The following is a 14,185-nucleotide window of genomic DNA, read 5'->3' on the forward strand; positions in this document are numbered from 1 at the left end:
ATTGGCAACGCTGCCCTTTTCATTTACCATTTCCCTGTTACTTTGAGTTGTTCCCCTTACTATAGCCCTTTGTTGTTCTAATTTGGTTTATATTCACTCCTCAAGTCGTCCTCTTGGTGTCTTTTCGATTTAAAATCAACTCAGTTAGGCAGTTCAGCGTATTTATTCTTTTTTTTTTTTTTGTTTTTTTTTTTTTTTTGAGTTTGAAATTGATGTCAAGGAGCAGTGCTCCAACACAGCCCGGTTATCCCTCCTTTTTCGTGATAAATCCAGTATCCCGTTATGGGTAAGTCTCTTTCGTATATAAAACACATTTGATTTTTATGGCGTCACGCCAGGTTTTCCATCAGTTTATGTATGTATGTATGTATAATATTAAGGTTAGGTTTTTTCTTGGCACCACGCCATATTTCCAATGTCACTGACTCGGGTAAAAGTCCCGTTCGTATATAAAACTGTTTGATTTTTATGGCATCACGCCAAGTTTTCCGTTAGTTTATGTATTTATAATTTTGAGGTTAGGTTTTTAGTTGGCACCACGCCATTTTTTAATGTCACTGATTCCTATTAGGAGTGCATAAAACCACCCTAACTCCAGGTCAGGGAGGCACTGCATCTCCTAACACCGCCAAAACGCCCGAGGGAAGCAAAGTAGCCAACCTTGAGGCCTATTTTATATTTTCCACTCAACGCAAAAAAGCCCGAAAATTGACGTTGAGTTGAGGATGACACTGCACGTCCACTCGCGCGAAAAGACAAGAACGGAATGGCGTATTTATTCAAAGATTTGGGCTTAACAAAGTGCATTCCCATATATCACGAGCAAGATGAAATATTTACAGAAAAATTAAACCCCTGTAAGCTTTTTTTCCACTTAACATATTTTTCCTCAAGGTAGAAAGAAGATGCATTCACGTTTAATTTATAAAAGGCTAATTTATTTTCACTTTTTTCTTGTTAGGCAAAGTTTTAAAATACTGATCCAGCAAAACATTATTTACGTGAACGAAAGTCCATTTAAATAATGCATTGTTTGTTTTACAAGCATCAAGTATCACTCTTTTATTTTCGGGCATAGCCTTCAAACACAAATCTTCATGTTCACTATACATTAGCCATTGCGTTCTGCGGTTGTAGTACCAAACCTGGTTCGGATCCCCAAAATGACAATCAAAAATTATTACAAATGAAGTTTGTGCACCCAAATCGGCAGCTCGCAAACAATAATCTTCGCCACGCATTCGCATATCATGATCTTCACTTAACGCCCAATCCTGATAACGACTTGGAAATTTGGTATCATGGTCACATTCTCTAAGTCCAACAAAGGAATAGTCGGGCGGTCCTAATGTATCAAGACATAAATTGGATGCACCTACACTTCGCACTTGGCCGAATGCAAAATCGGTGTTCCCTTTTGGCGGATACATTTTCACCAAATCAAATGCTACATTCTCTATGAACCATTTGAAAGATTTGCAATGTAACTTGTTGCGTAGCTCTAGTTGTTTTGTTAAATTGCCTGCATCAATTTTCTCATAAGTTCCATTTGCTTTGTTGTAAATATAATGTTTGTAGTCATCCATCCACACCTCGGCTACGCGTTTAAAGTTCTACGAAGGAAAAAGTATGCAAAATTAATTATTAGCCATGTTAGTCATTATCGTTGGTCGTTGGTCAGGCTTCGTGATATGGGCTATCTGACTTCGGACAATCTAGCCTTGCTACCTGTTTCGAGGGGAAGAGGAATTATCTGGGGCATGGGACCGGTTAACTTGTTCACGGATGAGTGGAAGTAGGGTGGAAAGGGGGGGGGGGGGGGGGGATCTTTTGTCAAGAGCTAAATGTAAGCCGCAAGTTTAAGTTGGCTGATCACTGCAGTGTATTCCAAGCGGAAGTTTCTGCGTTTAAGGATGCGGTGGATGAAATGCTATCCAGTGCTACTACGGTTAGGGAATTTAACATCGACTGTGATAGCCAAGCGGCTATCAAAGCCTTGAGCTCAACTACAGTGCGATCGAGGGTGGTCTGGGAATGCCTAACCTCGCTTGCGATTGTATCGAATCACTTTACAATTAAGATTAACTGGATGCCGGCCCATAGTGATATCCCTGGTAACTGTCAAGCGGATCTCTTAGCCCTCATCAGTACAACTGAACCGGATAAAGATGGCTGTAGGGATTTCGGGATTCCGCTAGCCACCTGTAGATTGCTCCTCCATAGCTGGGCCTCGAGTCAGCTCAGCAAACGTTGGGCGGACACCACGTCTTGCAGAATAGCAAAATCTTTCTTGCCGAAAATGGATGACAGGAGGTCTGCTGAAATAATTGGGTTCACTAAGGCCCACCTATCAATGGTCATTGGGGCACTGTCCCATGGGTATCAATATACTGGAAATTCCATCCTGATGCAGCTGTATGGAGGATGACGAGGTGAAATCACCAAATCACTTTTTGCTTGATTGCCCAGCTTTTGCCAGAACTAGGCGAAAGTACTTCGGTCGCGATTAACTTGGATTTCCCGAAGATTTATCCAAAGTTGAGATTGGTATAATTCGGAGCTTTATCGTTGCTACCCAACGTTTCTCTAAGTAGCTAGATGTAAGTCACCGTTATTTTTGTTGTCTGTGGTATTACAACGGACCTTCGTGTTGTCCAAGTGAGCTTTCCTAATCTAACCTAACCTAACCTACTCATTTTCAAATTTAGAATCTAAGTAAGGATCATTCCATGATTGGTACGGTATTGCAATTCAAATCATAGCTGGACGCATTCGTAAGTATGGTGTTTTAGCTACTTTTTAAATGGAAAAATTGTATATTCTCAAATCCACCTCAAACATGACCGAAACGTAATGCAATCGAAATTCTCTTTGGAAATGCATCTGAACTTCTTGTTTATTGTGGGGTTAGTTAATATTACTTACCCTATGTACATAGTCATCATCGCGACCAGGGATTACATCGTCCCACTCGGCATTACGAAAAATATGTCCCACACGCGAACATGGCGCATCCAATAATCGTCCGCCGCACATCCATATTTTAAAACTTAATTCATACTGTTCACCACCCCAAATTTCCAAGCCATCATCATATGCTCCCAACTCCCAAAACCATTCGCGTGATATAGCAAATATACCACCAGACATTATAGGGTTCTCATAGGGTTCTGTCGGATCATTCTTATTACTTTTAAGTAACGGCAGCCGCTTATAATCAAAATTCCAATCGAATGCACCACGCGCACCTTCATCCTGAGCGCTATATTCAAATGTTCTATCATCAATCACGTCGATCATAGGGCATACAACGGTGCGTTTATCTAATGCAATCAGATGCAGTAGTGGTGGCAACCAATTGTAATTGGCTTCTATATGTGCATCGAGGAAAACAAGCACGTCACCCACAGCCTTATCAACACCAGCTAGACGAGCCGCAATGAGTCCCATACGTTGAGGTAAACGTATTATTTTTGCTTTTGGAATATGCGCTTTCACATATCTGTCCAGATTTCTCTTTAACTCAGTACGGTCGCTATAATCATCCACGAGTATTATTTCCCTGAGCAACTCAGGTGGTGACCGATTCACAAGACTATGGAGAGAGCGCACCAAAGCGGTAAAATGCTCATTGTTAAATGGAATTACTATGCTTACAGATGGCAAATTAGCAAAGTATTTTTTATTCTTGCAACTGAAAGAAAACAAAAAACAATAAAATTAAGGAATGAGAAATGAAGATTTAAAGCAGGTACAAATTAAATTAATAATTTTTTTTTCGAGTTCTTTAAATTTTGTCCCTAACGCTTTTTAACTCTCGCATGCGCGAATACAGTTAATGCCGACAAATAGCGCCTGCCAAAGTGGGTTAAATTTTGCTGGAAAGCTTTGTCATGGCAGAAATCAGTACAATCAGTTACAACACTGACAAGGCCCATTGCCGCTACCCTTCTAGAAAATAATCCCTGAAAATCTATACTTGTTCCCTATATATATCACCTATGCAACGTGGTCGGTCTTATATAGTGTTCGTTTACAAAAATACTTCCGGTAGAGATATCAACGTGAAACTTTGGTCACGGCTTTACAAATATGTGAGAATTATTTTTTCAATAAAATTGTTGCGGGTGATACCTTCATACCGACCCACAACCACCCATTTTCACCGCATGCATACAAAAAGTAAGTAGATGTAGGGGTAAAAGTGGTCAGATGTGTCTATCGCAAATACCATGTTTAATAGGATTAAATAAAGAAATTAAAGTTATTAAAAGATCTTGCATACATAACAACAACAAAACAACAAACACACACAAAAGTTTACATTTGCATATCGTCGACTGGATAAAATAATGTCGTATGTTACATGTAAGTACATATGACATACGACAATAATTTATCAGGTTGACGCTATCAGAAAACTATCGCAAAACATAGTTAGTGGCAGAAAGTGGCAGGTGATATTAACACTCCAGAATCATAGAACTTCGGCCAATAAAAAGATGTAAGTCCCAACGTGAGGATCGGGGAGGAACTAAAACTAACTAAAACCAACTAAAACTTTAGTTGAAATTCAAATATTTGTGCAAATAAACACTAATAAAGGCATTGGTGAAGTTTTAAATAACAAAAAAGAACACAATAAGCTAAAGACACTAAAATTATTTCAAAATGAAGTAAATATCTTTGAATTCAATATAAATTTTTATTTATTTCAATACAAAAATATTTTATGTATTTTTAAATGGCTTAAACTTGCACTTTATTTTTAACTTGCTCGCACTGCAAAAACCCACTAATACCAGAATCGATATAATATAGAGACATTGCATAGACGAAAAATCGTGTGAGGCAAGCTTCACAAAATTCTAGTAGGTCACATTCACCACTTACCACAGCAGAATTTGTTAAACTGCCACTGTTTGTATTTGTTATTTAATAATTATTTGTACACTTTTTATTCAGCTAATGTGTTCAGAATTTTAACTTTTACTCACTAAAACTCCAATCAGTGTATTTCTGTGCTTAAATTATGTTAAAAATTATGTTAAAGTTTTTGGTGTGGTGAAAGTGACCTACTAGAATTTTGTTACGCTCCGCTGCTTTCCACCGAAGCTCGCGCATGCAATATCTTTATATTCAAAAATTTTTGCTAATACCATAACCTCACTTTTGAAGCTATTCTTAAAGAGTACAGTAGAATACAACAATAACAAATATACCTTTTAAAAGGCTGTTCGAATAAGAGATACTAACGACACATTTGGTGACAAACTTTCCACTTTGATTTTTTTATTTTTGGCCTATGGAACCGAACACTGTGCTATGTTAGCAAACCCGCCTACCACACCGAGGGTCCTGGGTTCAACTCCCGGGAAAAATCACATCAAAACTTTAGAAACAAATTTTTTCCAGTTAGAAAAATGTTTTTCTAATCGGGGCCCTCGATAGTGTTTGACAAACATTCCGAGTGTATTTCTGCCATGAAAAGCTACTTAGTGAAAACTCTTCTGCCGTGCAGATGCCGTTCCGAGTCGGCGTAAAAACAAGTAGGGTTCTATGTGTCCCGTCCCGCCAATTCGCAGGAAAAATTAAAAGGAGCACGAAGCAAATTGGAAGAGAAGCTCGACTTAAAATCTTGGTGTTAAAAGGGGCTAGTCTAGTTTTTTCTAGATTATTTCCAGAGCACGATCTTCAGTGCGACTATGAATTATCAAAAAGCAAATAGAGGAATTGGCAGAGTGAAAAGACATTAAAACCTTTCAAAACATTCTTTAGATTCGATTGTCAAAATTTCCAAATCCAAAATGTATAAAGACTCTTTGTTTAGGGACAAATTACTGTCTGCTATATTTATTGAAAGTAGTCTAAATATTTTTTTTTTGTCATGTAGTACCTATCCCCTAACCAAAAAGTGCTAATAACATATCAATGGTCCACGTAGGCTTTTTTGTCGAGGGCCAAGTTATAAAATACTAAGCTAGATTGCCCAGCTGGAGTTAACCGTGAAAAACATCAACAAACTGTCGATGGCATGCTTTTCTTCGAAGGATCATTTAAATTCAGCAGCATTGTTTGATAATAATGAGTGCTTTGGCGGCTGTAGTAGTCTTGAGTGCGGTTTTGTGTTTTTTACATTTTTTTTTTTTTGTTACTAGACTTTTTCAACTTTGCTGGCTTTCTGTCCTTCCCTCGCCTAATCGCTTGGTCCTGTGTGTCCCGAAGAATGCAAATTATACCATGCAGTTGATACCATGCCGTCGTTTTTAACCGAATTAGGTACAGTTTTCACGATTGCTCATAACTTAAATACTCCTTCAGATATTTAGGTGCACATTGAGTTTCTTAATTTAGGAGTTGTCAAGGCTATCACGTCACGTCCTCTCGAATATTCCGACTTTATGATCTTGCTAAACTCCCGTTCCCTTTGAAAGGACAATCTGAAAACTTACCGTAGACGACCTATTCAAGCTTACGTTCCGTGTTGAAAAAGTCCACACAGTTGTGATAAGTATTGGTAGAAGGACAGGCGAACATTTAGATGAGGGCCTATGTTTTAGGACCTAAACTCCGGGTACAACATATTCTCCGCTTGCTTGTTTATTTGAAGAATGTAGTTCTGATGATCTTTCATAGGACGAAATATGGAAGAACGTTCAACCCTGCGTCCGTATATGCGAGTTAACCAGAATTCCCTCTTCCCCTCTCTGTGACTAACAGCTTTCGAGATAGTTGCTTCCACACTATTGTGGCCCCTCTGTGTTTCAGCTTCGGGCGTGCATGTCTCGTCGATATCTCCTAAAAGCAGGCTCATCGGCTTTAGCCGGTCGCATCCTCTTTATTCCGCATGAAACTACTTTCTCCTCACACCTGTCGCAGTATGGATATTTTCTCCCCAAAAGCTGTTATCGGTGAACTATCTTCAACCTGTTTCTCCCACTCCTCCAGTCGGTTGAATCGACGGGCTTCCTAGCGCGGTCTTTTATTTAATATGAGGAAGAGATTATATATTTCTTAAATTAAAAAGCTCTGATTTAAGCCACTAGCAACCCGAGTGTGAGTTGAACGCTCTACACCACAGCTGATTTCGATTTTCGGTTGCAAATTAAAACAAACAAAAAATTCAAAGTCGAGGCGACTAATAGGAATTGAGAACCCACCGGGACATAGACTCGAAAAATTATCATTTTATTTTCCAAGCCGAGTCGAAATTCAGAACGGGCCTGATTGATGTTATTTGAAAAAAAAATCGACTCACTCACCCTTCCAACCGTATATCTGCCACAGAACGTCTCACTGAAATTATATCTGATAGCAACGCATTAAACCCATTTTGCTTAGACTTTATGCGCATCAACCCCTTCAACGATATATCGTGAACTTTTGCCGGCTTCCCTTGTTCACCTATCCCTTTACGCATTGCATCTCTTTCCATTGCTCCGAAATCATGCCAGTATTTAAATAGATCACCGGACGTCATACCGATCTTTGTATATCGGTTCTCGCGCAAATACGGCTGCTTACTTATAACATCGACTTCTCCTTCTTTGAGAATACGTTGCATTAAACGCCATTCACTCACAAGAACAAGTATAACAAAGCCAATGGCTAAAATTACTATCCATCGTAAAATATGCAAGGAATGTATCGAATGCATTTTCTGGAATTCAGCTTAATTAAGTCTCACAGCGTTCAAATACACAAATGCTTTGACGATCCAAAACCAAAAATTTTAACTTTTTTTAGTATTCGCCACTTGGAGAAGCTTCCAATTTCCACCTGAGTAAATAAAACACGGCCACCGTGGTGTGGTAATAGCGTGCTCCGCCTACCACACGAAGAACTTGGGTTCACGCCCCGGGCAAACCATCATCAAAATTTTATAAACAAGTTTTTTTTAAGTTTTTGGAGGTTGGTTAGGGCATTTAATATCAACAATAAAAATCCTTATTTTATTCATAGCGGAGTCGTCCTTCTGCACTATTTGGCAAAGCCGCCGTCTAAGTTCTGCCATTAAAAGCTTGTCAGCAAAAAAGTATCTTCCTGTTCGAAGTCGGAATGAAAACCGTAGGCCAAACTCAATGCAGAACACCACGTTTTGATGCTGAAATTTGGCCTTAAAGTAATTGCAATTATTCTCGCGCCAGCTTGTTTGTTTTTTATACAAACAAGTAAGGAAGGCTAAGTTCGGGTATAATCGAATATTACATACTCAGCTGAGAGCTTTAGAGAGAAAATAAGGGAAAATCACCATGTAGGAAAATGAACCTAGGTAAGAGTGTTTTAAAAGGGAGTGAGCCTTAGTTCTATAGGTGGACGCCTTTTAGAGATACCGCCATAAAGGTGGACCAGGGGTTCGCCCATTTTCAATACCTAGATAAATTGAGTTCAGATAAGTACGTGAACAAAGTTTAGTAAAGATATATCGGTTTTTGCTCAAGTTATCGTGTTAACGGCTGAGCCGAAGGACAGAAGGTCGACTGTGTATAAAAACTGGGCGTGGATTCAAACCGATTTCGCCCATTTTCACAGAAAACTGTTATCGTCATAGAAGCTATGCCCTTACCAAATTTCACAAGGATTGGTAAATTGTTGTTCGACTTATGACATTAAAAGTATTCTAGAAAAATTAAATTAAAAGGGCGAAGCCACGCCCATTTTGGAATTTTCTTTTATATTTGTATTTTGTTGAACCATATCATGACTGGAGTTGAATGTTGATATAATTTACTTATATACTGTAAAGATATAAAATTTTTTCTTAAATTTTTGTTTTAAAGTTGGGCATGGTTGTCATCCGATTTTACTAAATTTTATTTAGGACACATATAGTAATAGAAGTAACGTTCCTGCCAAATTTCATCATGATATCTTCAACGATTGCCAAATTACAGCTTGCAAAACTTTTAAAATTACCTTCTTTTAAAAGTGGGCGGTGCCACGCCCATTGTCCAAAATTATACCAATTTTCTATTCTGCGTCATAGGGTCAACCCGAAAAAGTGGGCGTGGTTATAGTCCGATTTCGTTCATTTTAAATAGCGATCTCGAAATCTATATCTATCTCGATTAGTTTATGCCGTTACAGGCTACCGTTATGCGAACAAAATTAATATACTCTGTGAGCTCTGCTCAGCTGAGTATAAAAAAAGCGGCGCGAGTGAAACAAAATGTTCCAAAGTCAAAGAGCAGAAGTTGTTAGTCTTACTCAAAGCTCAAAATAGTTAGGTCGTGACTAAAATAAATTGGAGTGAAGGCGAAAATTAGTTGTATTCATATGATCATTAGTGACACACAGAACCGAGTTAGCGTAACATAAGAGATCCGAAAGTTACATGTCTTCCTTCATTTGCCTATTAGTCCCTAACTGACGTTTTTACGATAGCTGATAACATTTAAAAACACCAAGAGAGTCCAAGTCATCCTGCAACCGTTTTTCTCTACGCAGTAAAGACTTAACCATTCCTGTGTGCCTCCAATAACAGCTGGTTTTACGTACTGGAGAGGCTATTTCCCAGATTTAGGTGGTTTTGAACCTACTCCCTGACCAAGAAACTGCTTCTGCTGGGGCTGCAGTGAAAAAATATGTTTGATACTCTATTACCTATGTATCTCGTGCAAATAATTCTTATACTGTACGAGACGTTGTGCTCTACTTTTCCATGCTCATTGTTTCTTAAAACATGTATGTGACTCCTTGCTGTTCACGTTCAAGGCCGACTTGCTTTTCACTTGTTAGCCTGAGTAACATGGGATTGAAACCAAACTACAAACCATCGAACCGTACTCTTATGTCCCCTACTCACGTAGACTAAACTCTAGCCAGGACTTTCGAACGAACAACGTCTTCAATGTCCATAGAAAAATCGGAAATAAATGTTTAACATTTACTTGGTTGCGAAATTCGAATAAACATGGGTAATTTTAATGCACACCATTACATCTGGTATTCCGATTTGGAGGCCGACCGATAGACTGGAACCGGCATAGCAAGTAGATGGCACAGATACGCGTGAAAGTCCATTAAAATTTCTATTACTGACGATCAAAGCTTACACTTACGTCAGACCACCATCCCATTTCCCTCTCATTGAACAGTCTGCCAGACTACCAGAATACCAAAAATTCGGTCGAATTTCCCCGCGAAGCCGCCTTATACGGAAGAAAGTGGTCTAGGGCAACATCCTAACCCTATTACCAAGAAGACTTCAACTTGAATTAGATAGCTTGTGGTTAAACGAACCAAGTTCACTTAATAAGACATAGCCAGCGAAGCCTTTATTCCCTGCAATCTATAACTGTGGATATTGTGGTATTTATTGAGAATAAAGGATGAAACGACGACTTCGCTCCTTGGCAGCCTCGTCACTGTGGTAACGGAAAACAATGCTAGCTTCGAAACCAAATCTTACCAATACGCTGTACTTTGCAAAGAGTATTCCATTGAAACGTAAAGTCTTCACCCAGTGATCAAAGATTACGCTCTTTCATTCTCTCTTTCCTTACCTTTCCTGGTGCATGTCTCGGAATTTTGAACGGAGTTGAGAATATATGGGATAGCCCCTGCAGTATTCAAGAAAAACGTTATCCGAAAGATTCATGGTCCTGCCCGTATTGTCATAGGTATGTCTCGAAATAGGTCTAACGATGATCTATATAAACTTTACGCGAATAGGAAATGCGTTAGAAGCATGCTTGGCTATCTCACCAAAGTGCTAGGTTCAAGTCCCGGGAAAAGCAACATCAAAATACTTTGGGAAATTCAGTTTTTCTAATGAGGATCGCTTGTCGGCAGTGGTTGGGCAAATACTCCAAGTGTATTTCTGCCATTAAAAGTGATTCAATATATGTATGTATATGTTTGCATATGCCATTCGGAGTCGGCATTCAACATGTAGCTCACGTCCCACCATTTTTATAAAAAAAGTTAAAAATAGCATTACGCTAATTTGTAAAGAAGCTAGGATCAAATCTCCTTGGCGGTATATCGCGCCAAGCATGCATTTTTTTATTCGCTGCGAACGGATGAAGACGCTCCGGCCCACATAATATTTCCATCGATACCTGAGTTTGGCAGTAGAGGGACCCCCACTGAACTGGATCTGTTGTGCTCCTAATTGACGTCATTGTTGATTGGAACGGCTATACACCAATGTAATGATGATGATGATTATGAAAAAAACGCTTACCCCAAAGAACGAATATCCGGCAATAAGCGATTCACTGAAATTTGATCGGACAAGAATGCATTAAAGCCATTTTGCTTAGATAAAATGCGGTGAAATTCTGGATCTGGTGGGTCATCAAGTTTTGACGCTTGGCCTAGTTCGCCAATACCTTTGCGCGTTGCTTCCTTTGCGATTGACTCGAGTTCATGCCAATCCTTGAGCTGCGTAGCTGAATTACTTTCCCCACGTCTCTGTGAATCGCGTTGCCAAAATGGATTTATATTTATTTTTGGGTTATCTCTTAATTTGAGTGCATCTTGTATAGAATTCAATTGATACATTAAAAGATATATAACACCACTTATTACAATAATACTAATTAAACGAAAAAAACACATCAAATTTGTAAAATGCATTTTACAAAAATGTTCTCGTAATTAATGAGCTTAAAGCGTTTTGCTAAAGTGCGTCCCTATGAAGAAAGAGTTATTTGATAACTGAATTGTATTAAATTTTTTAGGAGCTATTGACCTGATAGCTCGCCAACTGCAATATAACCAAACACCACTTGAGTAAACGATGCAGTTAGAATGGAGTTTGAAATTTTTAGTCAATATTTTATTCTAAGAAATTTCTAATGGTGCAGATGTTCATACAAATGTATAAATGTAAATATGTATGTATGTACATACATTAGACTGGGTCGATTTATTAACCGATATCGCGCCATCGATTTCTCGATAGGATTTGGGCTGAGGAATAAAAGTTCCAATACGCATACCCAAAAAAATAATTTTCGAGCCTGCAAAATTTCATTTTTTTTACTTTTTTTCGACTTTGATTTTCATGTATACCCTGTCCGACCCAAAAATGTCCGCTAAAAACGTTGTCGATAACAGTTTTTTGGAAAAAAAATATATATATTTAGTAGGTCGTGAAAAAAACCTTAAAAATCAAAGTCGAAAAAAGTCAAAAAAAGAAATTTCGCAGGCTCGAAAATTATTTTTTTGGGTAAATTTTTTTTTCCTGAGCCCAAATCCTATCGAAAAATCTATGGCCCGATATCGGTTAACTTTCGTCCATACAAATCGACCCACCCCAATGTACATGCTAGACATGACGATTTTCGGCATTTTTTGCCTTTCGGTATTTTCGGGATCTGTTTCAGCCACCATTTTAAAAAAAAATTGGGTGTGGTCGCTAGCGAATTTTCTCAGATCTAAAGATAATACCAAGAACCATAAATCTGAAAAATTTAAAAGTAATACTAACGGCTTCTGATTTACGGCTTCCTTACTGTAGACCCAATGCCACGCCCATTTTTTGAAATTTCACAAAACTTTTATTTAAGCTAATCGCAAAGTTCCATCAATTTTCCAGTATTTATTATTGAATTTTCCAATTTTTTCTAAATTTTCGATATCGTAAAAATAGGCGTGGTTTTATTTGATTTCGATCATTAGCAAAGCAAAAATATCTTGAGTTCAGATTAGCTTATGTACTTAATTCTGTAAGGATATCTCAACTCTGATAATAGGTTTAATAACGACAGAAAGGAAAGACGTACGCCTGGGCATAAAAATCGGACATGGCTTCCAGCCGTTTTCGTTTATTTTTACAATAAAAATTTTTTGAAAACAATCCTTATAACAAATTTCTTATGGATAGGCCGATTTTTTCTCGATATATGACATTAATAGTATCCTAAAGGTATTACCCAAAACAGGAGCGGTTACACCCGAACTTAGCCTTCCTTACTTGTTTTTTTTTTTACCATTTTTCGACTTTGATTTTTAAGGTTTTGTTCATGACTTACTAAAAAAATTTTCATGTACATATAAAAATATTTTATTTATTTTTTTTTTTTTCAAAAAAGTGTTATCGCCAACGTTTTTAGCGGACATTTTCGGGTCGGACAGGGTATACATGAACATTTTACAATCAAATGAAAATTTTTTTAGTAAGTCATGAAAAAAACCTTAAAAATCAAAGTCGAAAAAAGTAAAAAAAATGAAATTTCGTATTCTCGAAAATAATTTTTTTGGGTATGCGTAGTGGAACTTTTTTTCCTGAGCCCAAATCCTATCGAAAATCGATGGCGCGATATCGGTTAACTTTCGTCCAAACAAATCGACACATCTTAATATACATATATATTTATCTCGATTAGTTTAAGCCGTTACAAGCTACCGTTACGTCAACAAAATTAATATATTATGTAAGCTTTGCTTAGCTGAGTATAATTATGCAGTTCACAAGGTCTCCTCCTATTGTGTATTTGAGACTATAGCAACATAATACAATGTACAATACACAGCAAAATAACCGAGCTAGGTTAGATTATGTTAGGTAGGGTGATACTGGCAGACATTTTCCCCGGAGAATCCAATACATTCCGACCGACAGGTGGAGCTGCATAAGATGTTAAGGTTCACCACATGGAATATGGGTAGTGCTCCCTAAACACTCCAATTACCATGGAACGGGAAACTGAGTGAGCCTAATAGCACCGCCTATCGCTTGGAGTCAACAAAAACTCCCCGACATCTGGCAAGAGGTGGTATCAGGGAGCAATAGTTTGTTAGTTGACTCGACGCTCACCTGTCCAGGAGCAGGGAGCAAGTGACCAGCGGAATCTCAAAGCTTTTACTGGCATCCCTTTTCAGTTAAGAAGCCAAGGTTAGGTCAATAAAGACCTCACATAAACTGAATATGTTCATAGTGTTACCAGAATTTCTTTTACAACCATACGACAAAACGTTCTTAAGTACCAGGACTAATGTTATAGAATAACTCCGTCGTCTTGGTAAATACTTGTAGTTTTCTAGGACCTGGAGCATTGACCTCGCGAGGACACGAACACAAATACAGAACGTGCACAACTGTTTCTTCCTGCATCCATACTTCCTACATCTGTTGTTATGAGGCCTAATTACTAAACATGTAACGTCAGAAAGCAATGTCCAGTTAGCATGCCCATCGTGAGCCTTGTCTCCTGGGAGATATGAGCAATTATGT

At 38.2% G+C, this 14,185-nt stretch overlaps 1 protein-coding gene across 2 annotated transcripts; it reads right to left on the reverse strand.

The window, feature by feature from the left end:
• Positions 1 to 918: 918 nt before the first annotated feature.
• On the reverse strand, positions 919 to 11,626 carry LOC137233891 (N-acetylgalactosaminyltransferase 6-like). 2 transcript variants are annotated; one of them, XM_067757413.1, is made up of 3 exons: positions 11,189 to 11,626; positions 2,926 to 3,694; positions 919 to 1,613 (listed from the first exon to the last, which is right to left on the reverse strand). In XM_067757413.1, exons 1-3 carry the CDS (start codon positions 11,581 to 11,583, stop codon positions 933 to 935), a joined length of 1,845 nt encoding a protein of 614 aa, XP_067613514.1. In that variant the 5' UTR covers positions 11,584 to 11,626; the 3' UTR covers positions 919 to 932. The 2 variants fall into 2 exon arrangements, with proteins under 2 accessions (XP_067613514.1, XP_067613513.1); XM_067757412.1 differs by lacking the exon at positions 11,189 to 11,626 and adding an exon at positions 7,263 to 7,737.
• Between the last annotated feature and the right edge of the window lie 2,559 nt (positions 11,627 to 14,185).

The sequence above is a fragment of the Eurosta solidaginis genome, chromosome 5 (genome assembly GCF_040869045.1).
Source record: "Eurosta solidaginis isolate ZX-2024a chromosome 5, ASM4086904v1, whole genome shotgun sequence".
NCBI lineage: Eukaryota > Metazoa > Arthropoda > Insecta > Diptera > Tephritidae > Eurosta > Eurosta solidaginis.